At 48.3% G+C, this 25,934-nt stretch overlaps 9 protein-coding genes across 9 annotated transcripts; 5 read left to right on the top strand and 4 right to left on the bottom strand.

Annotated features, from left to right (window-relative positions):
• Positions 1 to 1,941: 1,941 nt before the first annotated feature.
• On the top strand, positions 1,942 to 3,137 carry CTRU02_208964 (FAD binding domain protein; the record flags this gene model as incomplete). Its single annotated transcript, XM_036726085.2, has 3 exons — positions 1,942 to 1,999; positions 2,059 to 2,429; positions 2,496 to 3,137. 3 exons carry the CDS (start codon positions 1,942 to 1,944, stop codon positions 3,135 to 3,137), a joined length of 1,071 nt encoding a protein of 356 aa, XP_036582278.2.
• A 1,287-nt stretch (positions 3,138 to 4,424) lies between these two features.
• On the top strand, positions 4,425 to 5,063 carry CTRU02_208963 (ribosomal-protein-alanine acetyltransferase; the record flags this gene model as incomplete). The annotated part of the gene is made up of 1 exon (XM_036726086.1): positions 4,425 to 5,063. The coding sequence occupies one exon, from the start codon at positions 4,425 to 4,427 to the stop codon at positions 5,061 to 5,063; it is 639 nt and encodes a 212-aa protein (XP_036582279.1).
• A 410-nt stretch (positions 5,064 to 5,473) lies between these two features.
• On the bottom strand, positions 5,474 to 8,188 carry CTRU02_208962 (uncharacterized protein; the record flags this gene model as incomplete). The annotated part of the gene is made up of 1 exon (XM_070205181.1): positions 5,474 to 8,188. The coding sequence occupies one exon, from the start codon at positions 8,186 to 8,188 to the stop codon at positions 5,474 to 5,476; it is 2,715 nt and encodes a 904-aa protein (XP_070061256.1).
• Positions 8,189 to 10,747: 2,559 nt separating this feature from the next.
• CTRU02_208961 (ent-kaurene oxidase) lies at positions 10,748 to 12,701 on the bottom strand (the record flags this gene model as incomplete). The annotated part of the gene is made up of 7 exons (XM_070205180.1): positions 10,748 to 10,804; positions 10,853 to 11,265; positions 11,316 to 11,482; positions 11,530 to 12,043; positions 12,103 to 12,187; positions 12,238 to 12,417; positions 12,480 to 12,701. The coding sequence occupies 7 exons, from the start codon at positions 12,699 to 12,701 to the stop codon at positions 10,748 to 10,750; spliced, it is 1,638 nt and encodes a 545-aa protein (XP_070061255.1).
• Positions 12,702 to 13,557: 856 nt separating this feature from the next.
• Positions 13,558 to 14,694, bottom strand: CTRU02_208960 (uncharacterized protein; the record flags this gene model as incomplete). The annotated part of the gene is made up of 1 exon (XM_036726090.1): positions 13,558 to 14,694. The coding sequence occupies one exon, from the start codon at positions 14,692 to 14,694 to the stop codon at positions 13,558 to 13,560; it is 1,137 nt and encodes a 378-aa protein (XP_036582282.1).
• A 678-nt stretch (positions 14,695 to 15,372) lies between these two features.
• On the top strand, positions 15,373 to 17,553 carry CTRU02_208959 (l-serine dehydratase; the record flags this gene model as incomplete). Its single annotated transcript, XM_036726089.1, has 1 exon — positions 15,373 to 17,553. The coding sequence occupies one exon, from the start codon at positions 15,373 to 15,375 to the stop codon at positions 17,551 to 17,553; it is 2,181 nt and encodes a 726-aa protein (XP_036582283.1).
• An 890-nt stretch (positions 17,554 to 18,443) lies between these two features.
• CTRU02_208958 (putative short-chain dehydrogenase) lies at positions 18,444 to 19,463 on the bottom strand (the record flags this gene model as incomplete). The annotated part of the gene is made up of 1 exon (XM_036726091.1): positions 18,444 to 19,463. The coding sequence occupies one exon, from the start codon at positions 19,461 to 19,463 to the stop codon at positions 18,444 to 18,446; it is 1,020 nt and encodes a 339-aa protein (XP_036582284.1).
• A 2,523-nt stretch (positions 19,464 to 21,986) lies between these two features.
• CTRU02_208957 (ThiJ/PfpI family protein) lies at positions 21,987 to 22,712 on the top strand (the record flags this gene model as incomplete). The annotated part of the gene is made up of 2 exons (XM_036726092.2): positions 21,987 to 22,515; positions 22,588 to 22,712. 2 exons carry the CDS (start codon positions 21,987 to 21,989, stop codon positions 22,710 to 22,712), a joined length of 654 nt encoding a protein of 217 aa, XP_036582285.2.
• A 1,985-nt stretch (positions 22,713 to 24,697) lies between these two features.
• CTRU02_208956 (uncharacterized protein) lies at positions 24,698 to 25,066 on the top strand (the record flags this gene model as incomplete). The annotated part of the gene is made up of 1 exon (XM_036726093.1): positions 24,698 to 25,066. One exon carries the CDS (start codon positions 24,698 to 24,700, stop codon positions 25,064 to 25,066), a length of 369 nt encoding a protein of 122 aa, XP_036582286.1.
• Positions 25,067 to 25,934: the final 868 nt, after the last annotated feature.

Here is a 25,934-nt window from a genome sequence, read left to right as displayed (position 1 = left end):
CTTCATCCCCTACAAACGGCAACTTCTCATGAACATATTTTCTTATGTAACGCTTCATAGCAACGCTCTTCGGCTTGTGCAATGTTGTGTGTTGTAAGCCTACGGCCATATGTAATCTTTATTTCCAGCATGGTGGTAGTGTCTAGAATTTTTCAGCTCATCAGCTTTATCGTCAACGAATATCCTGATCCACCTAGGTGCTTATCACCCAACTAAGGTTTGACTTTTTTATTCAATGTAAATGTTCTTTCCGGTTTGTTTCTTCTTTCTCCTGGACAAGCAGCAGATCAGCTCAATATAGATAACTCACCGCAGGTTATAACGCCGTTGATTTACCGGCTTACTGATTCGTTACTGCACGAAGTGGAGGAATGTTAATATTCTGGCTGGAGTGTTGCGCAAGGATTGATTTGGCGAGCACTTAACATCTTTTACTTTGGCTCCATTGGCTCTCCGCAATTTCATGTGATCTCAGCCAAGAAAGTAACTGACAAAAAATGAGAGTTATAACTTTCTAGTATCACGTGTCGCTAGGGAAACATAATGTTGTCAACTCGCTCGCGCTTGCTAGATAGACCTGAAAAGAGGGAAAAGGTGCTAATATGAATAGGTGGGCCTGTGAAAGCCACAAAAACAAAGGTCGCCAGCTTTGATATGGTATACCTGATGGTTTGTGCACCTTGGCCTATGCTTCCGACCTGGTGCCGCATAAAAAGAAGGCATGAGCCACGGTACCCTTGAATCGCGCCCCAGAACGATATTTCGTAACGCAAGGTACAGTATGTGAGCCCTTAGCTCTAATCTCTAAGCTCTAGGCTAGAAGTTTCCCTCGGACAATTCCAAGACTCCACGCCCGCAGTTGCATCTCCCGCAGCCACAGGGTCTTGGCGGCTCGCGGCCGACATTCCCGATCTCCGAAGACGTTGGGCGCCGAACCACGGGCAGGCACTAAATCGCTCCATCAACCACGTCAAATCAAAGTCCATCTGCCGTGCGTTACGGACGCGATCGACGGTCGGGTCGTACCTCTGAGGGGCATCGTGCAGCCTCTAAAGACCTTGGACTAAATTTGAGGACATGCTACTGGCTATTTTGCGGGCTCCAAGACCGTTGCATGAGCGGCATCGGGGTTTGCCAAGATGCTTCGCGAGTCAAAGGTAGGTCATTGAGCGTTCAGAGAAATAAGACAATGTGCACAAAGTAACGATACCGAAGTTTAGGCATATATAAATACTAAGAAGTTCAGAATGGAGAATAAAGATGAAGAACAGAAACGCCTGTTTGGTTACTGTTGCGAGACATCAATCCTGCTTACAACTGCTATTCTTTACTCAGCGAGGCATATCCTACTCAGACATTTCAACTCTTCCGACCATGACAAAATCTTTCAAAGTCATCATCTGCGGCGCCAGTGTGTCCGGCCTGAGCCTGGCTCTAATGCTTGAGAGGCTCGGGATCGATTACTTGGTGCTCGAAGCGTACCCTGAAGTCACTGCCAATGTTGGTGCAGCCGTCGGCCTTTTGCCAAACGGGCTCAGGATCCTCGATCAGCTGGGAGTATATGACTCTTTCAAGAAGCAGTACGACTTAAAACCCATGACTGATGCCAAGTTCTTTTCACCGGAAGGACAAGTGTTGGCGAGCATCAATATGCATGACATGGTCCGTTGGTATGAACAGATACAATCATATCTTTAACTACATCAGTCGTTGATAAATATGTTTAGGATTGGGTATCCGATGATTTTCCTCTCTCGGCGTTCCTGCCTCGAAATCTTATACAAAAGCATTAAACACAAAGACAGAATTCTGGTAAACAAGCGTATCACTAAGGTTATCAAGGCTACTTCTGGAGTAGAACTCATTACCGAAGACGGAACCGTATACACAGGAGACATCCTTGCCGGCGGCGATGGCATTCACAGCACCGTCAGGAAGGAGATGTGGCGACTGGGTGCAGAACTAGCTCCCGGATACTTTCCCAAAGACGAGTGGTCAAGTAAGTTCAGAAGAGTGAACATAGTACTTGGCCCTAAATAGGTGTTGACAATTCGCTAGCCGTACCATGCTATCAGAAGGCCATCTTCGGTATTAGCCGCCCGCACCCGAATTTCAAGACCTATGAGTCAGTCATGACTTATAACAACGGTTTCTTGCACTCCGTCCTTCCCGGAGCAGACAATCGGCTGTATTGGTTCTTTTTCCTCAACCTGGATGAACCCGCGTATGGGGATGATGCTCCCAAGTTCACCAAAGATGACGAAGCTCGCGTCGTTAAGGAGCATATTGAAGACCCTGTGATGCCGGGGCTGAGATTAGGTGATCTATACTCCACCGCCGAGGTTACCGTCATGACATGTCTGCAAGAGCACGTTTTCAAGAGATGGCACTTTCAGAGGATTATAACACTAGGGGACGCGGCACATAAGGTAGCGTGGATCTGACCTAGTCTTCAAAGGGCGAACTGTAACCAGGCTAACTGAGAGGCTCTTTAGTTCAACCCTGAGACGGGGCAGGGTGCTAACTCGGCAATCGAAACAGCCGCAGCGATTGCGAATGAGATATCCCGATTGCTGGCAAGGACAGACAAACCGACTGACGATGACATCTCTGCTAGCTTTGCTCGAGTGCAGGAACAGCGGTTCGACCACGTCAAGGCCCTCGTAAAAAGGGCGACGGAGGCTGCCAGAGCAGAAACCTTCACAACGGCCATGGGAGAGTTTACCGTTCGCCACATCATGCCGAATCTTGACGCACAGACGAGCCTCAACGGATTCATGAGCGACTTTGTGGATGGCGTTACACTTGAGAATCTCCCTATTCCATTCAGGCCAAGACTAGTCCCATTTTCCAATGAGTTGCCTTCCAAACCGCTCAAAACTACAGTGTCGAGAACAGTTGCGGTTCTGACGGCTACATTCCTACTCGCCATGCCGGTTTATCTAGCTCAAGCGAGGGACTGGCGCATATGGTCCGGTCTGACACATATTCCTTCATCTCCATGGATCTCCACGGAAGTGATATCAGATCAGGCACAGACACTAGTCTACCATGTCTTGGTTTATGTGCCCATTTTCTTCATGTGGACATTGGATGGCCAACGCGCCGGCAATGGAAGCAGTGTATCTCAATGGTAGGTGTTTGCCATGCTTATCACTCGACTTAATTATTCAGAACCCTATGCTAACCTGCTCCCAAAGGCCTTTCCTGTTCTTACTCGCTTCTCAATTGTGCGGCCCCGAAATTGCCGTCCCCACGTATTTCGCCTTGTCCATTCTGATGCCGACGTATTGGACCACGACCGGCCGCGAGCTACCATCGAACACCTGGCGAGATGTGCCAGAGGCCTTGGGGATAGGGTTCGTGTTGCCGACAGCTCTTACGCTTATATCCCCCATCGCCTGGCCCCTGTGGTTTCTCGCCCCTATACTTGTACCTATCGCCCTTTTTGGAATTCGCTTCTGGAATACGAGATCCGCTGGGCTCCGGCGAGGCAGTTCAGCGCACTCTAAAGTTGTGAACAGCCACAAGGAGAAGCCAATAACGATTGCCAATGAGCCAGATGCTATTTATGGGCTGATGGTGTCCCTTCTCGCGGCCGCACACCTCTTGATCCTTCCGGTAGTACGCCTCCCAGGCTTGTCTGGCATTCTGGATGCTTCTGCCTCCCATGCGCACTTGGCCATTATTGCTATGTCAGCTGTTGTCTACTCGCTTTATAGCATGTTCCAGCTGCGCCGTCGGGGATATATATCAACCGCACAACTGATTGCATGTTTTACCGCCGTTCTCGCCAGCAGCATTGCCCTTGGCCCGGCAGCCACTTATGTTGGGACATCTTGGTTTGCAGACAGGACAATCTCTGGAGTTGTCAAGGCAGTTAATACTCCCAAGCCACCCTTAGCCAATTGATTGTGCTAAGGCCCACTACCGTAACGGTCCTAAGATTCACGCCACAGTATTTTCTTACTCGATGCTGTTGTATGGTTACATAACATAATCAAAACAAAGGATGGAGAATACGAACTTCTAAATTAAAAAATCCTTCTCAATTGTGCCTAACATTTGTTTACCTCCTTATTTGGATCCTACAATTTGAAACGCCACACAAAGAAAGCCCTGTGTCTTGGGACTTTTGTAAGGGTGGACCGCCAGAGCTAGGATCTCAAGGCATCGTTAAGCCAACCATCGCAGACTTTCTCCGTGAATGTGGGTTTCCGTCTGCCTAATATTAGTACCTTCCCGAAAGGTAGATTTGCCTGCCATCTCTTCCGTAGCGCTTGCATCACGCGACATAACCCCGATTAATATTGCGTGGCTTTTCGAGACCAAGACTATCTTTAAAATTAACCCTTTCAAACCTCACTCAACTTCACAAATCCAAAACCATCAAAAGCTTCAACTCCACATTCAAATCACTCAATATGCTCGACTTCGATTGGCACATCGGCACCCCACGCCTCTACATTTCCCATCTCAACCCTTCCAACGATGTGCACTGCGATTTCTTGATCGAGTACATGAAAAACCGGGAATTGGACTCTAAACTGGAAGACATGTCACGAAGCATGTCAAAGCGAGAGGCGATTGCCAAGTTGCAGATTGAGCCACGCATGGCGCGGATGGAAGCATCGGGTTGGGGAAGATATCTTGTGTCCCTTAAACCTCCTTCAACCGACGAAAATGATGTAGACAAGCCATTTTCGGAGCGCCGTTTCGAACCAGTCGGCTGCGTCACTATGCAACTTGCTCGTTTTCCAGGCGGGCCGACAGTTCCGGATATTGGCTTCTCTTTCCTTGACCGTTACCAAGGAAAAGGATACGCGACTGAAGCTGCCCAGAGGTTGATGAAATACTTTGAAGAAGAAAGAGGTCAGAAGGGCTTTCTAGGTGTCACCGATCTGGACAATGAGAATGCGAAAAAGATGTTCCGTAGACTGGGATTCAAGGACAGGGGAGTTAGGGATGTAAATGGGCTTATTGAAGGGAAACCTCTCACTTCGTCGATTTGGAGTCTGGGCTTGGAAGGAGATTTAGAGCAGTATGGCTTCGATCCCCAGTAAGTGGAGGTTTTTTGGTATTAGTTTAGCTATATTGTCTTGCTTTTCTATAGCCAAATTATACTGTCTTTGTAGGTTTCACAGGGGGTGAAACAGGGGGTGAAACGGAATTCCGTTCGTCAATAACAAATAACAGTAAATTGGTTCTAATCGATGGTTCATGATGATAGTTGAAAGTGGTGTTGTTGACTAGAAGGTGGGGATATTCCCCCTTGGCCTGTCACGTGGGTCTGGGAGGCTTGGGCCTCTCAGCCTGGCGGGCGTGTGGCTGGAAGTGCCACACGACTCCGTATTCCAACTATCGCAACACTGGAAACTCTCTTTTTATGGTGTTGAAGCGGTTGGAATACGTTGTCCCTATACAGTTCCGTCTCCTCGTCAATTCGGCCTCCTATCCCTACTTTCTCCCGTAGTTACGGTCTTGTTACCCATCCTTCTATACGTATCGTTATCGTGTTGCTATCAACGAATCTCTCGAGGGCTCGATTTGGTTTGCTCTTCGTGAGGGCATCAGCAGGGTTGTCTTCGCCGTTAATCCAACGAATTTCTTGTAGTTCTCGTCTTTCGTACGATTGTCTCAACGCCATGATATCGATCATGAGTCGCTTTTCTTTGGTAGTGCCCAGCTTCACGAGACACTCGTACAGCGAATAAGAATCGGTACAGACAACTGTCTGAATCGTTGGTAGGTTGAGGTGGTCAGTGATTGTCGCCAGGGTTGTGGCGAGGGCGTAGGCCATATCGACGCCAGCGACCATCCCGTAGATCTCTGACGCTAATACGCTGCGGGTGACTCGTTTACTCTTCGTAGAGCTGTAATGAACGAGGTTACCGTGAATCGTGAATTCTCCGTTGTTGCTGTCAGAGGAAGTGTCGTTGGCTAGGATGATCAGAAACCCTAATTGGGAGGAGAGGTCGTGGTTATTAGCGAACGACCCGTCAACGAAAACGAATAGCTTGGCTGTTGTAAGGTCGAGTGGGATAAACGTTATTCCTCGGTTAGGCGATTCTATTTGCCATCGAATCCGTTGATTCAGTGCTTTTATCGCTTCTGGCGAGGGGTCTTGGTGTTGGGCAGCAGTGGATAAATCGAAACAGGCCTCGGGTTGGCAAATTGACGCGATGTACGCCCCTCTGGCGCGTTGTTCGACATATTGCTGTTTTGGGTTGGGTTTAGTAGTCTCAATACATCGTAACTTCTTGGCTTGTCCCTTTTGCCTCAAATTGATCGAATTGTCGGTTGACAGCGCGATTATCCCTCCGTTGAATTGGAGGGGTTCGTCAATTGTGAGGATATTCTTCGCTTTTGCCGTAAAAGCCGCTTTTTCTAACTGTTCGTCTTCTAATTGTGAGAACGCCTTGTCTGACAAACCGAGGGTATCGTCGGTTTGCATGCCGATACAGCCAAAGTGTGGATTTTCGGTAGATGAGATCAATAGGCATGGATCGTACGAAGAAGTAACCATCTGGAGATTCTCTCTGTGATGCTTGTGATACGTTGCCCACCAGTGGGTTCCAGCTTCTGCGATTCCGTACAGAGGCTTCACAACCTCCATAATGGTCCCTTTTGGGTACTGGTCTTGAATTTGCTTCGGTGGGTAGGCGAGAATAGTACGATTGAGCCTTGTGGAGGATTGAACGTAGGCTTGTGTGATATCTCGAAGCCATAGTTGTTTCCCTTCTCGTAGGAGTGACGGGGTAATTGACAGAATTAGCCGTTGACTCGCCCGCTGAATCGTTGGCGATTGGGTCAATATAGCCTTCTTGCCATCGTCGGCGTAACCCTGTATTACAAGTCTCGATTTCTCGTAGGGTTCGGTTGTTTTACCCTTGACTTCGTTGACGATACGAGATCGGAAGATTCGTACGTTCTGGTGCCTTCTCTTATTGAACTGGGTGAATTTGAACACTCCTCTAGCGATGAGGCTGTTGATCTCTTGTTTAGTTGACTGTTCGAACGGTTCGCCTGGTGTAGTAATAACACCTTCTCGTCGTAGTTTGATTGCTAATTCTTCGTCTGCTTGCTCCTTAATCGATAGGAATATTTGTTGATAATCCGGGTCATCGTTGAATTCCTCTGTGAAGTGGGCGATTGGCAGTGGTCTCTTCCGGGGTCTGCCCGGGCGTCTTCTCGGTGGCTCCGGTGCCTCTTGCGGTTCGTCCGGTTCACTGCCTCCGCCGGCGACGATAATTTCGTCGCGTACTACTTCCTGCTGCGGTATCTTAGCTTCGGGTTCTTCTTCTTCTGGCGCGGCGATGGAATTAGGTGGTTGATCGGGATCTTCGTAGTATGGTTTGACTACGGTAGACCGGAAGGTCTTCGGACCACGTGGCGTATCGACAGTACAGGTTTCGCCGTTTATGGCTGCTAAAGTAAACGGTCCGGTCCAGCCCTTCTTTTCGCGTACATCGTACATATCGCCGCTGTATTTCATATCGTCGGGGTATAGTTTCGCGAATTCTGTTAATTGCTTTCCGATACGGTCTGTTGACTCGTATGGTTGGAAGTCTGTTAACGGAGAGACCGTGGGATGTGGCGGTCGGTACGGTAGTTGCCACTGTTGTTGTTCTTGTGGAGGAGGTGGCTGTAGGGTTGGTTCGACTCTTCCTCCTGTGCTGTTGGCTACTGTTGCCGGTCTCGTGATCTCTTCGTGGAATTCGGGGTCTTTTATCAGAGCCTTCAGGTTGCGATATCTCTTGACGCCTTGTTCGAGTTCTTGGGGTGACCAGTAGTGGAATTCTTCCTTTTTGAGGGCTAATGCCACGTTTTTCGAGATTTTCTTGCCATCCATTTCGACGTAGACGCCGTTACCGATTAAATAGTCTCTGAAGAATCGTAGGATTGGGGGAGGTACGTTCTGGAAGTCTTCTTCTGACCAGTCGGCGAAATCGGGAGAAACTTCGTTCCATAGCTCGAGGCCCGTGAGATTCCTCTTCTCATAGGTCTCAAGTAGGAAACCCATATAGGAACCCAGTTGCTGTGGGCTAGCGTTTGTAAGGTCGATTGCCCAGTTGCCCCATACTGCTGGATCGATCATACTTTCGATTCTCTGTGGGATGGGGACTGTTGATTGGCTTTTGGCAGTGACGCCGCTCGCGGGCGATCCTTCTCGTGAATTTCGCTCCATTCTGACAGTATAAAAGGATTACTTCTGTTTAGAATCTTGAATTCTAATCCTCAACAGCGTCAGCTGCGATTGGTGCAAGATGCAGGCCTGGAAGTGGGAGTCAAAAGACGATTCGGGATATTACGATTCTAAGGGGAAAGAATCGTGAAATCGGGGATTTTCGTCGGTTCGTCGTTTGTTTCCGTCGGCGCCGTTCTCGCTGATGTTCTCGAGGGGTGTGAGGGTATACACAGGTCTCGAATTGGTAGGGAGAGAGTTCTACCGTAGATTCTCTCGTGAATCTCTCTTTCTCGCTTCGGGCTTCGCTCCTCACTGTTGGGAAGTTTAGAATCTAGCGGACAGTTGGCCTTATGACGCCCACAACCACGTGCGTTTCTCCTAAGCCGCAGCCTCGGAGGCGTATACGTATAGCTGTATAGGCGGATTACCGCCGGTAGTCTCCGCTCGCCTTTCGGCGTGTTCTTCTTCTAGTGGGGAGGTCTCTTGTGGCAGGCGCCTCGCGGTTGGCACCTCGTCTGGGGATTTATTGAGAAACTAGCGGGCGCCTCGTGATTGGCACCGCGCGTGGGGGATAGTTGTAGTTGGGGAAGTTGTTATCCCTTGTGGGATTCGTGAATCTTCGCCCTTGTGGCGTGAAGAGGTTGGAGGACCGTCGATTCGGTAGGTCTCTTCTTCTGGTGATTGAAAACGCGTGATGGAACGCTCTTGCCAGCGATAATTGGCTGCGATTAACCTTATCCCGCCTAGGGTGAGCGTAGCAGTCCCTAGGTTACTCGAATAATCGGATTGCTGGTAGATTCGAGGAAAAGAAGCTTTCTTCTGCTGGTTTCCGTAGATCCCAGTTACTCTCGCTTCTTCTCTCGTTAGCACGAAATCCCTACTTTTACCTGGGCTTGGGTATCCAGTTCAAGAAGTCGTCTCTTCTGGTGTTGACCTTGCTGATCTGCGGTTTGTCCGTAGCAGAGTGGTAATTGTGAAGTTAACCAAATTAATGGCAACTGTGAGGTTTACCACTGATCAGTGTAGGTTTCACAGGGGGTGAAACAGGGGGTGAAACGGAATTCCGTTCGTCAATAACAAATAACAGTAAATTGGTTCTAATCGATGGTTCATGATGATAGTTGAAAGTGGTGTTGTTGACTAGAAGGTGGGGATATTCCCCCTTGGCCTGTCACGTGGGTCTGGGAGGCTTGGGCCTCTCAGCCTGGCGGGCGTGTGGCTGGAAGTGCCACACGACTCCGTATTCCAACTATCGCAACAGTCTTCCATTATCGTCTCATGGGCTGGCAGATAGGTCCTCTGCTGTCTTCGTTAAAGCAGCATTGGTTAGAGCCCGGACCGATCTGGCAAACGGTTTTGTGGCCCTGGCAGCCGTAGCAACCAAGACCTCTATTACACTCCCCCCTTCCAGATGTGCAAGGCTCTCCAGTTACTCTACCTCGCTTCTGGAGTGGCAGCTATGTGACAATTAGTTAGATCGGCCATTACAACCCTTTTGCAATAGTCCAACTGAAAACACTGAGACACTCACATTAACGTCACCGGTCCAGACGATACCACCTTCAACCGTAGAAGTTCGGAGTGATGTACTATCTTCGACGTCAGACACTGATGCCGCAAGAGCGTTGCCGCTGACTCCCACGAGGAAGAAAAAGGCATGAAAGGCTCTCATGCTTATACAAGTAAAGTTTAATCGACTGATAGGTGCCAAGGCTTAACCCTTCTCTGGTCCCAAGCTCTTGAAAGTAATGATGATTTAAGTTGTAGGGTTGTCGAGTTGACAGAGGGTGTTAATCATCCGAGCACATTGGCGGGAATAATCAAACCCCTTTAAATGGCTTCTGCGCACAAACCCTCAAACCTCGTCATTCTACATGCCTCAGCTCCTCCCGTCTGATGTCGTGATGCTGTCCAGAGACGTGTGCACGGACAATACGACAGCAAAACGTCTTGCTCATGTCAGATCTGAGTCTTCTGGCTGAGGCATTTGCTATGACCGTGTAGCAAAAGCCCTGTTCAACAAGTTATTGTGGCACCAATTACGTCCTTCCGATTTGATGTATCGAGTTGCTTACAATGGGTCCAAATTTAGAACAACACATCCATTCTAGGTTTGCTGTAGACGCAGGTTGGACATTAATATGAGTCCGCTTTATTGTGTTATTAGCCCAAAATTGGCTTATAGGAAGACAAGTTTGAATACTGGAAGAAATAAAGTTGCTCAGTAGTCTAAAGAGATTTAGGAAAAGGCTACCTGTAAACCAGGATCCACTATATAAGTGAAAGAATAAAGCATAGCTCAAGCATCCATTGGAATAACTAAATGTAACATGCTCCTTTGCATACATATTCCTTCCGTCTAAGAACTGCCGTCTATGTAGGATGAGAGATGTAGGCACCTGTGAAGGGCAGCATAGACAGTAATCATTCCTTGAATGAAGATGGACAAAATGCTCTATTAAAGCTTCTCCAAAATCTCAAATATTGAAGTAGGATGTTTGCTACCGGCAGGGCCTGGTGCCATGGTGTTCATATGTGAACAGCCATCGCCTCGGAAACTCAACCTTCTCTGTTTCTCAGCTTCATCATGATGCTCTTAGAAGGATCAGGAACCAACTTTGGGAAGGTTAGTCAAGACTTGGGAAAACCAGTTCTCGTACATACCTGGGACCCGACTGTCAAATTATCATATCTTGCAGTGCAACCGTCCGGCATCTTCAAGTCATAGTTTAAGATCGTAGTTGCCAAGATCATCTTGATCTCATTTGCGGCAAAAAACCGCCCTGGACACGCGTTCCTTCCGTAGCCAAAAGCTAAGCTCGTCTCACTAACGCTCGTGAACTGATTGTTCGCTGCTGCTTCGGTGGTGGCATCGTTCGCCGACATTGTCATACTCAGTGCGGCCTCCTTCTGTTTTCGAATGTTGTAGAACCGTAAAGCGTCGAATTTCTCCGGTTCAGCGTAAATGGTTTCATCGTAATTGATGGCGTGAGAGGGAACTTCGATGATGGTTCCCGCGGGGACAAGTTGACCGTTGGGTAGAGTAAACGTTTTCATCACCTTGCGCTGAAATGCGGCTAACAAAACGATTAAACATGGAAAGAATATGAATGGACAGCTTGCTTACTTGCGGTCTGCGGGTAAAATCTCATTATCTCCTTGATGAAGCTGTCCAACTTAAGCATCCTCTGTATCGCGGTGGCGGTGATTTCTCCTTTTGTGTCAGCCACAGCCTCCACTATTTCATCACGTAGAATCTGAACCAGTTCCGGCATTGCCACAAGATTATAGAAGCTTCCAGTGTTAGTACAATGCTGAAGGGAAAAGGCTTTCTAACTCACGAATGAGTCAAAGCGACTGTCGTGGTGTGGATGGCAGCAAATGTCAAGCTCAGCTGGTATTTCGAGATTTCTCTGTCACTTTGCTGACCGAATTTATCCTGCGAGTCCAAAAGCCACTGAAGCATATCATCTGGCTTAGCCTCGCCGGCGAGCCGGCTTTTGGCTGCTTCTCTGCGCGCCGTCACGATGGGCCGCAAAAAGGCATCAGCTTGCTGAAATCGCGTATGTAGCTTCTTTACCTGCGGAAGCCGTGACGCCATGATGGGCCGTAGCCATGGAGATATAAACCCCACAGCCTGAATTGCTGCGGTCATGTCGAATGTGTAACCTACAGCAGCTTCGAGGTAAACCTCATCTCTGCAAAGTCCGGGGCCGACAAAAATGCGCCCAGACGTTTTCGCAACTACGCGCATAAGCTTCTTGTTGATAGAAACTGTGGTCCATTCGGAAGATTGCGGAAATTCGTCTCGAATGCCCGTCGTGACCTCGTCCAAGATTACAGGATTCAAACGAACTAGAATCGTTAGGCCGCTATACATTTTACAACACAACAAGTTCCCCTCCAATACTCACACAATGCAGGGTTCAGTGAAGTCTTCAAAGTGTGAGGTATCGTGGGGATGTTGCTCGAGATCTTTGTATATCGCGTCTGTAAGGCCTGCATCGAAAGACTTAGCGGATGTTGTGTCTGCTTGTAATTGTTCCTACCTCTTCAACAGCCTCATTGAAACTCAAAACAGTATCCGGCAGTTTCTTCAACTGCCTCAGGAAATTTGGCGAGACAACGATACACTCAGACTCTGGCACCAAAGTTAGCCTTGAACACAACTGATTGAATGCATCACAATTACCTCTTGCTGTCATTATTCGAAAGGCTCCATCTTTGAACTTTGCAACTCAGATAGTCAGTATGGCTTCATATTCCAAGTCATTTTCACCATATCACGTACCTTCCTATAACCCTCAATGTAGAGATTCCTTGCTTTTCCAGAAAGAAACTCTTTTCGTCTATCCTCTCGTGTCTTAGCAATTCCTACTGCAGGTATACTTGAAAGTTGGCTCTTTTGTCGAATCATCCGCAGCAACAGAAAGCTAGCACAAACTGCAAATATGGCAAAGCCCAACTGCGTCGAGAAGCCGGAGCAAACCCGAAACAAAATGCTTTCTGCCATTTTTACCGCTTGAAATTCAACTGAGGAGATGAGGGTCAGCCACCTGGGAATGTTCTCCTCGACAAAGGCCCCAGATACGTTAAGTTAATATATGATTTGAGCCTGGTTCGGACCATGTGCTTCTATTTGATTGCATTTTGCCCGGCATCCACACCGGGCACCGTGGGAACCGTGGGAACCGACCCAAATTTCATGGTTTAGCCCGGGTGCCCGGGGATATGAATTGTCCAAGGTTGAAACTGGTCTCAAAAAGGAGCTGAATTTCCTAAATCGCACGTAGAGGGAAAAGTCAAACATTGATACATTTGAGGGAGTCCCCGCATTAGTGAAACGAGTCAAGGCAACTGCCGGCGTGTCGCTGTGAAGAAAGCTTAACTCTTCGCTTAGCGGCACGTTCCTGGTTTAACATTTGAGCTATATCTCCTCTGGCGCTAAGAAATTTGGCTCTCAAAAAAAATAAGCGATATGTTGTCAGAGGCACGTGCCTATATATTGAAAGGGGGCGTGTCATGATTTGTTAGCACGGGTAATGTTGGGCCGTTACTACTTAGCACGCGTTTGTTCAACAACCTAAATAAATTGCGGTTGGCGTGGTGGTAGAATGTTCTCTAGCCACTTTTACACATGAGAGCTTCGACATAAATACAACAGGTTCCTTTTCAAGTCTCTCACTTCTCCATTTTCATTTTGAAAATGAGGCTAGGATACCTGATCACACTGAAATCTGGGTGTCGAAGTATGTATCAAATGTAGCGAGAAAATAATAACAAACCGCTTTGCGAATCCAAAAGAACAGCTACAGCGCCGTTAAAAACATTTCCACCCCCGCCTGAATGCATACACTAAACTTCTTATCTCACGACCGACCGAGATATCTCTTCTTCTTCTTTTGTCGGCGAGCAGGCATTGAGCGCGGCTCGTCCAAATACAACGCAATCAACCGACGCCAGTGGGATTGCAGAGGATTATCCAGGAGCGGCGGTACCCGATCATACTCAAAGGGGGCTTCTTCTAGAAAATCCAGGGGGCCAGTTTCTGGCTGTAAAGGCTGTGAAGGATCCATGAACCATCTCAATGAGATCTCATACTTTGGAACATGCTTAAACTGATGAAGTGGTTTGAACCATTCTTCATGGGGCATAGGGTATCGTGCATATTGGGGATACATCCATACACGCAGCTCTCTCAAACGAGGAGTCTTGAGCGAGAGGCTCATCCATAACTCATTCCATTTTATTCTGGCTGCCTCGGCCTCCGGGTCAGCAGGATCCATGTAAGACTCTATTGATGCAGGCCAGATCATGTGGAGGGCCTTGATCCGGGCAAGCGACTCGGCCGTCGTTGTTTCCAAGAAGCGCGTTAGGGCGTCGGTGCCGATGAATGAGAAGGTGGTGTTGTCGTAGATGGAATTGACAGCCTCCTGGTGCATGCGCTTGCAAGAAAGGAGGACGGCCAAAAAGGGGCTAAACTCCTTTACTAGCACCGGCTGTTTCTTCGACTTGGAGTCGTCCTTGTGGTCACTGGTTCGTTCGTCCAAGGGACGTAGGATCGGAGGGGCTTCTTCGCATTCCCAATGGTTACACCATTGCGAGGCATTGCGCAGGCGCCAATCATTGATTTCATCACGTTGTATCGCCGCCTCCTCGGTCATGGGGCCGTCCGGCGCCAGGTCCGCGGGCGGGGCATCGAGAATGCGGGCAAGCTCGATCTCCCGGACATCCTCGGCGTTGGGGTCCGTGATACAAGCACAATGAGACAGAGGGGCCAGGACGGAAGGACTAGACTTGTAAACGTGCTGGGTCAATCCGGCGGCCGCCCACAGATGTCGGTATATGTCCTGACGTATTTCCAACGGCAGAGCGGAGAAGAAGCCGGATTGCTGTTGTGGATGCGCTTGGCTGGGCACGGAAGAGGAGCCGGGCTCGGCATTGCAATCCGTGGGTCCGGCCACGTCTGATGGATGTTCTTCTGGGTGAGCTTCTTCGGTCGCCATAGCTTTCAGATAAGAAAAAATATAAAATGATTTGGCATTTAGTCAGATGAGATGGCAGTAAATCAAGCCTCGATGATTCAGAGGAAGCCTAAATGAGATGAAATGCTGTGTTATCTGGCTGTTGTTATCTGGACAGCGATGACTCTCCTTGATGACGGCCTCCCCGAAAGGGTTTAACGCCGCTTATGGCATCCTTTTTCTTGGTCCAATTGCGATGAAGAACCATGTAATGGCGAACCAACGTCATCCTCCTACTCCCGTTGGTGCATATGTTTTGTGTTTTTTTTTTTAATCGACAACACTGACTCGGATGCCACCCGTAGGTTCTCGGCTTTAACAACCACAAAATATATGCCATGAGACGATCAAGGTTTTTTTACTGCCATTTAAAAAGGACAGACTATTACGTACCATAGCTCCATATCAAGAACTCCCCTCACTGGGGTTGTCAATTCCGCCCCAATGATTGGTCAGATTTAGGATTTCTGGGGCTTATGTTTGTCTTACCCCAGATACAGGGAGAGCTTTGGGGTCTTATCTCTCGGCCTACCCCAGACCGCTTCCCGTCAGAATAAAGTCTTTCTTCTCATCCCTCCATTTAAACCTTCTTTCGTTCATGACATAAGTCTTTTCAATTGATAAATATTTCCTCAATCGCCGTGGACTTTTGGGAGTGCGATGAGCTGCTCGGCGATCCGGCAGCTGGCCCTGCAACGTGGGGCATCGGCTCAACGCGCTTTAACGCGGGTCGGAGTGAGTACCTTGATCACTGGAAGTCGTTTGCCTCGTACTCTCGACACCGCGACATCACGATATGCTCTGGGTCTAGTAAAGTCTTCAGCTCTGCCGGGCATCCAGTCCCGGCGGCTGCTGAGCACCACATCGCGGAGGCGTAATGCTGCCGAAGATGAAGAGGAGACGGGCAGCTACAGCGAAGCCGCCAATGAGCATGCCGTCATCTCAACCTTTGACCTCTTCTCCATCGGCATTGGCCCGTCATCTTCTCACACTGTCGGCCCAATGCGTGCCGGAAATATCTTTGTCGCTGATCTGGCAGAGGCAAATCTTTTGCACAAGGTCCACAAAATCAGAGTCTCCATCTACGGGAGTCTAGCCCTCACAGGCGAGGGCCACATGACACCTTCCGCCCTCTTACTCGGCCTGGAGAGCGCAGACGTTGAGACAGTCGATACTGCGTACGTTCCGGAGAGGTTTACCGAAATCAAAAACACAAAGAAGCTTTACCTGGGCCATGGGCTGCCTGAGGGGAAGGGCAAGGAGGTTGCCTTCGACTACGAGCGTGATTTCGTCTGGGAATGGGGACGGAAACTACCAATGCACAGCAATGGCATGCGCTTCACCGTTTTTGACGAAGAAGGCTACGTACTCGCTACCAACGACATGTTTAGCGTCGGTGGTGGCTTCGTCGTGAACGGCGCCTTATCTATCAACCCTGATGTCTCGTCGTCATCGTCGTCCGTCACCCAAGTGGAAGCCCCCGACTCACAATCAGATGAAAATACAGGGAGACATCCGGTCGACTTGGCAGAGAACATGTTCTACAAAGAAATTCGACGATCTGACGCTGCTGGAGACCGCCGGACTGGCGCTGAAGTCAAGCCCCTCCAGGACTCCTCAGACGACACTAAACTTCTGGAAAACTCACAAGCGGGCCTTTCCCCTGTCGCATCCCAAACTAACGGCGTTGATGTCTCGGAGAATGCTCAAAAGGAGAATGAGGGTGGTGACAAGGGCCCTCGGTACCCGTTCCGAGACGCGGCAAGCTTGCTGTCGCTGTGCCGAAAGCACAATCTCACCATAGCTCAGCTTGTCTACGAAAACGAAAAGAGCCATGGCTACACGGACGACGAGATTTACCACAAGCTTTTCAAGATTTGGCAGGTCATGGACACCAGCATCCTGGAAAGTGTGCAAGCGCCATTGGACACCAAGCTCCCGGGATCCCTCAAGCTCCACCGGAGAGCACCCGCACTATATCGGAGGCTGACCCGAGGGTTGTATTCAACGGCTGGGCATGCATCAAACGGCGCCGCCTCAAAGAGCACCACTGAGAACGCCCAGCTCATCGGATCAGCAGGGTTGGCAGCGACGTTGTCCCCTGCAACAGTCAATAAGAACAAGACAAGTCTCGGTCTCGGCCCGGGCCGACGAACTCCGCCAAGGGTACTCGGCTCCCTCGACCACCCCATCACCCCGTCTCCGTCTCGCCGCACCACGTTCCCCACGATGGACTATCTCACAGTTTACGCCATCGCGGTCAACGAGACCAATGCCGCAGGCGGGCGCATCGTAACGGCACCCACTAACGGCGCCGCCGGTATCATCCCCGCTGTGCTCAAGTACACCATCGAATTCATCAGCGATGATCCAGAGCGTGACATCCCGACCTTCCTTCTCACAGCCGCCGCCATCGGCATGCTCTACAAGCGTGGCGCAACCATCTCTGCAGCAGAGGGCGGCTGCATGGCTGAGGTCGGTGTGGCCTGCTCTATGGCGGCTGGTGCTTTTGCGGCGTGCATGGGGGCCAGCCCTGAGGCGATTGAGCAGGCCGCGGAGATCGGCATCGAGCACAACCTCGGCCTTACGTGCGACCCGATTGGCGGCCTCGTGCAGGCGCCGTGTATCGAGCGCAACGCTCTGGGTGCCATCAAGGCCATCTCCAGCGCTAACTTGGCCCTGAGCAGCGAGACGGGCACGCAGAAGGTGCGGTTGGACGACGCAATCCGGGCGATGCGTCTGACGGCCAAGGGAATGAGGAATGAGTTCAAGGAGACGAGTCTGAGTGGCCTGGCAACAAGTGTGCCTTTTAACATCCCAGTCAGTGTTCCTGACTGCTGAGTAATTCTTCCGGGTTATGTCTTTATTTTATTTTTTATTTTTTTGCGATATGGGAAAGGGTACTTTATAGAACTGGAAAACTTGCAGAAGACAATAAGGAGGTCATTCCCTTAGGTAGATTTGTAAACCAAGCAATTGCTGGTGATATTCGGCGCCGACATTCAAAAAAAACTCTCCGAAGCTTCGACTCTTGACTCATGTGAAGTAATTGAGTGCTTGTTGAAGGAATCAACACCATAATGGCCCTCGTTAGGGCAATGAAAAGGCGAAATCACGTTCCCAAAAAGCGCTTGTCCTAGAATTTAAAATAATACGCAATTGAACCATGTTGGTTAAAGTCCATTTTACTGCCTACCTAGGGCGCTGCTAGGACCTCTTGCACGACGTATTTGAGTATCCATCAGGTAAGAAAACGCTTCAAGAGCTAATAAAAAACACTTGTGTGGATGGACAAGTTTATCTCGATCCAACCAGCAAAAATGCATTGACAACTGTGAGATTCGAACTCACGCCTCTTTCGAGACCAGAATACGCCCCGTTCTGGGGAAGATGCGAAGGTGGGAACCTCTTATCTTGAGTCTGGCGCCTTAGACCGCTCGGCCAAGTTGCCCACATGCCTAATTAGGCAACTGAACTTGTTCAGTCTCGAGGTTAGTTCCACCAAGACCTGTTTCTGGATGGCAGAAGATTTCTTGCATTTGATAACGACACCACATTAGTTGCACGTTGAAAAGTTCAGTTGGTCGTATTTTATCTACATAGGCAATTAGGTAACAATGTAAGTAATGTAAAACCTATCCCAATTATACTCAGCGCTGTGTATTCCTCCAAAACATAGATTGGAGGCCAATCATTTCCCGTCTTTGGTACATTTGTGGAAGGAAGCCTTTCTACGGGTCCTCTTCAAAACCTACAAGCTTCAGTGAGTCCTTCCAAAGCTTTCCCTCGCTCTCGGGATTAAACACATGGCGAGCATGATATCTCGTATCGTTTAAATCGCTTCCCTCCATCTCAGGGCTCGTTTCGGCGCAATCGGAAAGGTAGATTCCTCCACGAGTAGCCCACTCTTTGCCAACAGCAGCCCAAACCGTTGTCGCGGCCCCCTGTTCCGGGCTTTTCAACATTTTCTGGATTTTCTCCATGCCTAGTATAGCGTCCACCTGAGCCTTTGGTAAATTTTTCGATATGGACGTGTCAACGACCCCAGGATGCAAACTCGTCGCGTGGATTCCGCTGGGTCCATAGCGGCGCTCAATCTCGTTCGTCATGTAGATGTTCGCTGTCTTGGACTGCGCGTATGCAGCCGTGGGGTCGTAATTCTCTACCGAAAAGTTGTAGTTGCCACTCCCATTGAGTCCCCGTATTCTGTGTACTGAAGAGGAAACATTGACGACGCGAGACGGGAACTCCGGGGTAGCAGCAGCCAGGAGAGCTGGCTTCAACAGTTGAAAAAGCAAGAAGTGCGACAGATGGTTTACTCCAAAGTGCATCTCGTTCCCATCCTGAGTAAGCTGACGTGTCTGAATACCCATAATCCCGGCGTTGTTGATGAGTACATTGACTCGATCAGTCTTTGCTAGAATTTCCTTCGCAGCGTCCCGAACAGACTGAAGAGACTCTTGGTTCATCTCAACAATCTCTACTCGATTCGTATTGAGGACGTCGACGAGGTTTGACCTGGCTTTGGAAACGTTTCTCGCCGTCAGATAGAGAGTAGCTCCCGTGACTGAGAGGGCCCGCGCCGTCTCTATTCCGATGCCCGATGAAGTACCTGTGATAACGAAAACTTTCCCTTTCAGTTTGCCTTCCAGCTCTTGGTCTTTGACAATTTGCAGTGCGGTTGGGCGAGAATCACCGGGTCCGGCGGGGTTGGCATGGGCTTCCTCGTAGAGAGACATTGCAGTTTCCATTATAAAAGTTCTTTGGATTGTTGATTATGGTGCAAATCTTTGGTTTTTGATGGTTAATTGGAGCACTGTGTAGTATGAGCGAGGTTTCAATGTTCTTATATACGCATACGCTCTTGGCCGTGATGGGCATGAATGGATGGCCCTTGCTGGCAGAGAAGCCCACCTAAAGTATCGCTGTCGTCATGACACGATCTCCGATGCAACAAATTCGGGACCACATCAATCTTTCGAGTATGGTTTCTTCCTCAAAGCTGGGAGGTTCGCCAAGGAAGAAAGTCAGATGCAGTTGTGAGCTGAAATATCCCCTGCTCCATCCCATGTGACACCCGATCGGCGAACAAGCTTGATGCCCATAATTAACATTTCAGGACTACACGAAGGGTTCGTTTCAATTGCAATTACCTTCGTCAATTGGCACTGGAATAGATTCCGTTTCACTTGAAGGATTGCTATCAGACCATATCATTTTCTCACTGCCTTTACCATTTGATCATCTCCTTAGCCTCACAACCCGTCCCAAACTAATCGTACTAGCAAACGCTCAAATACCTCATCTCCCTTGGGCTTTGGTACAGTGTATGGTTCATACCTCCTAGGATACAATACTTTGACATAGTGTATCCATGAAATGCCAGATGGCTGCTGGTAGGTTCTGGTAAGGGCACCTAGCCAGCCAAGAGCTAGCCAAGCCCTTTCTGGCCAACCAAATAGTTTACTTCAAAGGTCAAAGGTGGGTAAAACTAGGTATGTGTATATGTCGCTATTTCAGATTTGATAGCGATATAGCATATGTTCGCGTGCCTAGCTTCGTCGCATAGCTTGTCTACTACAAGCGACGTTGTAACTACAAAGTCCACTACAACTTCTCCACCCACGCCGATCCTCATATTCTACTCGCCTGGATTCCGTACGCTAGTACAAGCTATGCCAAATTTTACCAGGCTCATACCCTGTCTGCTTGCATCCAAACTTAAATTAAAAAGCTGGCTGACACTTGCTGTAAATCCGGCCTACCGTCGGCCGAATCACCGGACTAAACTCCGTCCGTTTTCAAGAGTTGCTTACAAACTAAGTGACGCGTTTATTTTTCTTTCAGCTGGTGTTGCTCGCAAGACTGCATGGGTCCACGCCTTCTTCTCCACCATTCAGCTCCCACGGCTCGCTGACAGTCGAGCTGCCATCTCCAGGCTTTTTCGTATATTGCAGTGTCATGCACATTTGCTGTGTTCCTGTTGTCTCCAGTTTCAATGAGCAACAATTATGGAATGAGAAAATGCTGCTGTTTTTATTTTATTGATTGGAAACATGTCCGCATTATCATGTTGTAGTTCACATGTCAACGACTTGTGGTATGAACAAAATTTCGCGGATAAAGGAAGGTTGCTGTCTAAGCATACCCACGGTTTCCCCAGAAATACTCGTTCGTAACAGTGAACTAGGCTTCAACGATCTTGCCTAGCTCATCTTATAAAGATATGGGTACACAAGGTAGGCAAGAATCAACTTTGATTTGTGCCGACTTCCCACGACTTGGTGAAGTGCTTCTGCCTCACAACCAGAAACGTTTGCCATTGCCTTGAGCTTAAAACGTCCGCACCTCATTTTGGGCGATTATCTGATGAAACTCTTTTAAAAATGGTTGGAACATATGTAATCGATAATCACTTCTCAAAGTGTTCTGTCAACTGTAGAAGGATGCGAGGCATATTCAAGGCAAGCGGTAGATTTCTACATATCGACAGCGCTAGATCCATTATGGCCATTCTATACACCGTAGCTTACTGGCTAAAGTGAGCGTGAAATCCACATCATTGAAAGTGACGCAAGTTTGATCTGATAAAGACACGATGTCGCGATCATTACAATCAAACTAGGCCAAAATTGCATCGCAAATCTCTCTCAATGCTAATAAGTGAAAAGTCGAGAAACCGTAGGCTTTTTCAAAACTTTCCTTTTAGAGCGACACACTACTGCACAGAAAGTCTAGTTTTGAGGATACAAAGAGGGGCTCGCTCGCATTCGTGTTCGGCTTTCAGAAAGTCACGCCATTTGCGTGGGCTGATGGGTACATGAACATACACAACTAATGGCATATACGCACGTAAATTCGCTGTTCGGTCTTCGGTCTAACGTCTTAGCCGCGAAGTCAGACGACCAGCTCCCCGGTTCATTCCGGCAAAGGAAGGGGCAACTGCCGTATCAATCCCCAAGTTGACCTGCCAGATCACACCCTAGCTACTGGGGTTTCGTCGAAGTTACCATTCTAGGCAGCTCGCATTTCTCGTGAGATTCCGGAATAGCTCACGTTGTAGAGGTTAGAGATATAGCGCAGTTATCTCTGGTGGCATGACAGTGCTGGCTTAGTCTTGCTCTATAATAAGTGAATAAACTTAGATCATTAGGCATGATAGTCACAACAAGCACCAAAAAGACAACATTTGTTTACAATTTCTAATGTCGCACACTACTCAACCATTCGAAATACGCAGAGTCGGCGATAATTCGATTCTAGTTTGCAGGAATATGGAGACTGTCAAGATAGGAGTCTTCGTCACCAGCCACATTCAGCTTCTGGATCTTGCATGCATAGATGTTTTCGAAATGATGGGGAAACCTTACCTCGGAGCTATAGATCTTTCTGAACCTATCATTGACATGGCACCTAACGTCGAAATCTTTCATATTTCCCCCTCGCCAGCTGGCACGGCGATTCCTGCTTCGGCAAATGCTCGTCTCATAACAACACATTGCATCAGCGACCATGAAGTTCAACCAGGAAGACTAGACATTCTTGTGGTGCTTGGGTCCAGAACTGAAGGTACCTATGACAAGGAGGTCATGGAGTTCCTACGTGGGCATGCCGAAGATGATTCAACAGATATTCTCATAATCTCAGGCGGTATTGCCCTTTGCAGAGATGCTGGATTATTAAAAGGGAGAACGATAGCTGAACCACAAGGTTTTCGAAACACTCTTAACTGTGGATTCAAAGATGTCCGTTTAGTAGGTGACAAATCTCGATGGACTCAGGACGGTAATCTTTGGTCAAGTGGTATGTTTTTCACCCATCTCACCATGAGTCGATGAAATCGATATCAGCGTAAAACTAATGATTTATGTGCAGGGGGAATGGCGAACGGAAACGACTTAATCGCTGCTTACGTACTTCAAAGTCAGCATTTTGCGAAGCCGGTGGCCGAAATTGCACTCTCAATAGCTCAGATTGGACACAGATCACAGGAATTCTAACACGGGGTGTTTGGGTAATTCAACTTGAATAGAATGTACACCATTAACGCAAAAGCGCGGTCTACTCATGGGTCACTGATACTGTCGTCATAAACTGAGCAGTATGAACTGGGCTAATCCTTGGCTTGGGGCGCACAGCACGGAAACGTGTTATACTAATTGAATGATAAAATATGTATAAGAAAAGGCTAAAGAAATTAAAAGATGGCTCAGCTCTCAAATTGCTTTCAATTCACAAGTCTTCCTGGTGCATTTTCTAGTTTACTTGATGCTGAGCCTTCTACCTGCCAAACTAGAGTCTCCGCCGCGTCAATTAGTCGTTAAGATTCTACCGTTATCAATGCAAATAACTCAATCTAGCCAATGTATAACAGTGATATATTATTGCAGTATAAAACTGACAGTATCTCTGACTCACTAATCTACGCATGTTATAAGCTTAGCATAGATCCATGAACATCTGAAGTTATCCTGCGGTTCATCTGATCATGTTGGAAGTATGTCAAGTCGACATGTCTACTGGCCTTTTTCTATGCATATTATCAGACGAAAATGTATCCAAATACTCTGTTTGAAAACAGTGAACTCGTGAGTGAACGCCTCAGCCGGCAACATCGGCCGCACGCCCTTCCTGGAACCCCTTGTGAGGCTCGGCCCAGGAGAGAAATTCTCACACATTCTTTCAGGCTTCAGGCAAAACCGTCTGCTAAGGAGTAGATCGCTATACATTGGGCTTGAGCAGTAGAGACGGATCGTATAACTGTAAATATCTCATTTTGATCAACTAAGTAGGCTTCCTGACTGCCTTTCGAAGACTTAAACCCCCCCTTAATATTAAAATATAAAGACTACGATACGCAAATCTGTGATTAGAGATTGAAGTCACCCAATTAGCGGGAAACAGAAGAGAACTGTTGTGTCCCATTAGGATTCTGCCTTGGCGAAGTAGAGACAATATACGCAGAACATTTCTACTATCAGCGGCATGAAAGAAGTATGCATGCCAAGGCTTTCAAGACCAGAAACGATGCAGATAATTTTATGAGTGGTAACGGCCCCCTGATGGTAGGGTGTCAGAAGTGAGACTTATGTCTTGGCTGTTCGACGCAATCTTCGTGGATAACAATGAAGTGCGACGCCACAATCATGCACAACGCGGCATTGAGAATCAATTCATCGCTGCACCATTCCAGAAGCATTGGTCATCTCGAAATGGGACCAAGGATGAACACGTGGTGACCAGCCAATCGGGACAAAGTCGAATGAGGAGTTAATCATAGATCGGCTCATTGGAAAAAGTATATCACGACAACTTACCACTAACCTTATCAACAGCTCCTCTCACCTCGCAGTAGCCTTCATTCGATATTATTCTTATAAGTACTATGATTAAACTTAGGAATTTGTCTAAGTACTTTGATGTCATCTCTCTATCTGAATCCATCTATCTAACGATCTACCTGCGCTTCAGCGCTTCACATGCGGCATTACTGGCATTGCTCCCCAGCGTTTGACATCAGCTTTGACTAGTGATTGATTGATTGATTGATTGATTGATTCCTACACGGTTATGAAGCCGCTCTTATGCTAGCAGCTATGCCCGGAAAGCGGGGTTTGGCAGACAGCCGAAGCATCGACGATAAACCGCGACGCCCCACTTCGCCCTGTTGTTGGATCAGGACCAGCTGTCCCCAAGCTCCCACTATGCTATCTATTCTTGTGTGTTTATGCCCTCTGTTGAAGATTGTTGTCCTCCTGCCTGCTCTCTCGCTTGGTGTTGCCTTCTAGAATCCTTCTTTCGCGTCCTCCTACTTCGGTTCTGTTGGTGCTAGGCACCATGTCTGGTTCTGTATACCTATAGTCTCCCCCCAGCCCTCAGCTTCGTCTCTTTATCTTGTCCGCATCCTCTCAGACTCGCATGTGCTATATCTCAGTTGAATCTGTAAATCTTTTTGTTGCCTCATGCTGGGTTCCTATGTGGCTCTATGTTTCCATCTTTCGACCACCACCTCCATCCACCGCCTGGAGTCGGACTCAATCCGCAAAACACAATGCTCCAACCGCTTCGATTCGTCCGATTACTAAGTATGAGAGCTCGTACACAGATTCCGCAGACATTGTCATACGTTGAAGGGGCGACAATCCTTCTTCGCGGAGGGGGCGACAGGGGACCAATCTGTCTGCAAACTGTAGTATTTTGTGGCATCGATCGTAGCATGCCTGGTGTCTGGTGCTTTCTCTATGCAGGAGGTGATACCGTTCTGTCGGGCTTGTCGTCGTTGTTGTCGCGGGACGTTGCAAACTTTGTCGGGGGTGATAGGCGACCCATAACCTATCGGTGGCTGTGGTGTTGATGTTTGTTTGGGCTTGGTCGTTGTGCTCACGTGATAGCCCGTGACTCAACCGCGGTGGTGTCGATGGTGTTGTCTATTGACGTGTCATACTTTGTGGCTTGCTCTCGAATTTTTCGTGGTCAGAGCCCGCCCGCGGCCACGAGCAGGCTCTTTGGGAGCAGAATCAATGCCGAGGATGACATTATGCCCAAAGTGACCTCTGAGAGCGCGAGCGGGCGTGGTTTGATCAATTTGATGCTGTTTTCAAAAATTTCGTTCTCGCTGTTGTTCAGCTTTGACTAGTGAAAGCCCGTGCAAGTCAGAAAGCCAACAACAATCGATTCTTCTAACAAGATAGTTCATTTCGTTTGCTACTTGGTGCCTTATGGCCAGATCATATTTAGTGAAAAAAAAAAAGCCTTTTCCCTCCCTATTATAATGAATGAGGTGTCGCCATTTCTATATGATGCTATTGTTTATTTGTTGAATTAAGTCTAAATTATAGCCCCGCTTCAACCCTTGAAGCTCAATCATATCACTGTTTTCCGACACGGTTGCTTATCCGGTATATCATTCGTCCTATGGAGTCTGTCGGTCTTTTCCGCGCGAGGGTGTTATGCAAGGTCTCGGGGAATTGTGCCAAGGGTATCGCCTCCACCTCGGCAGATATCGTTGCTTGAACCAAACAAATCGAGACAAATCGAGTGCCCGTAAATCAGCGTCAACAGTAGAAGATTCTGACTGAAAATATCGGTATCATATATGTGCATATGTTGAAACTTGCATAGGAGTGGTACAGATTAGAGTGATCATCTAGAATCATGGTATTAGGACCAGCCCCGCTTAACCTGCACTCCGCCCTCACTCCGCCGGTGCCCACCTGAGATAG

This window comes from Colletotrichum truncatum (assembly GCF_014235925.2).
Source record: "Colletotrichum truncatum strain CMES1059 chromosome Unknown Contig_0005, whole genome shotgun sequence".
In the NCBI taxonomy this organism is placed as follows: Eukaryota; Fungi; Ascomycota; class Sordariomycetes; order Glomerellales; family Glomerellaceae; genus Colletotrichum; species Colletotrichum truncatum.
This window is presented reverse-complemented; position numbering and strand designations above follow the sequence as displayed.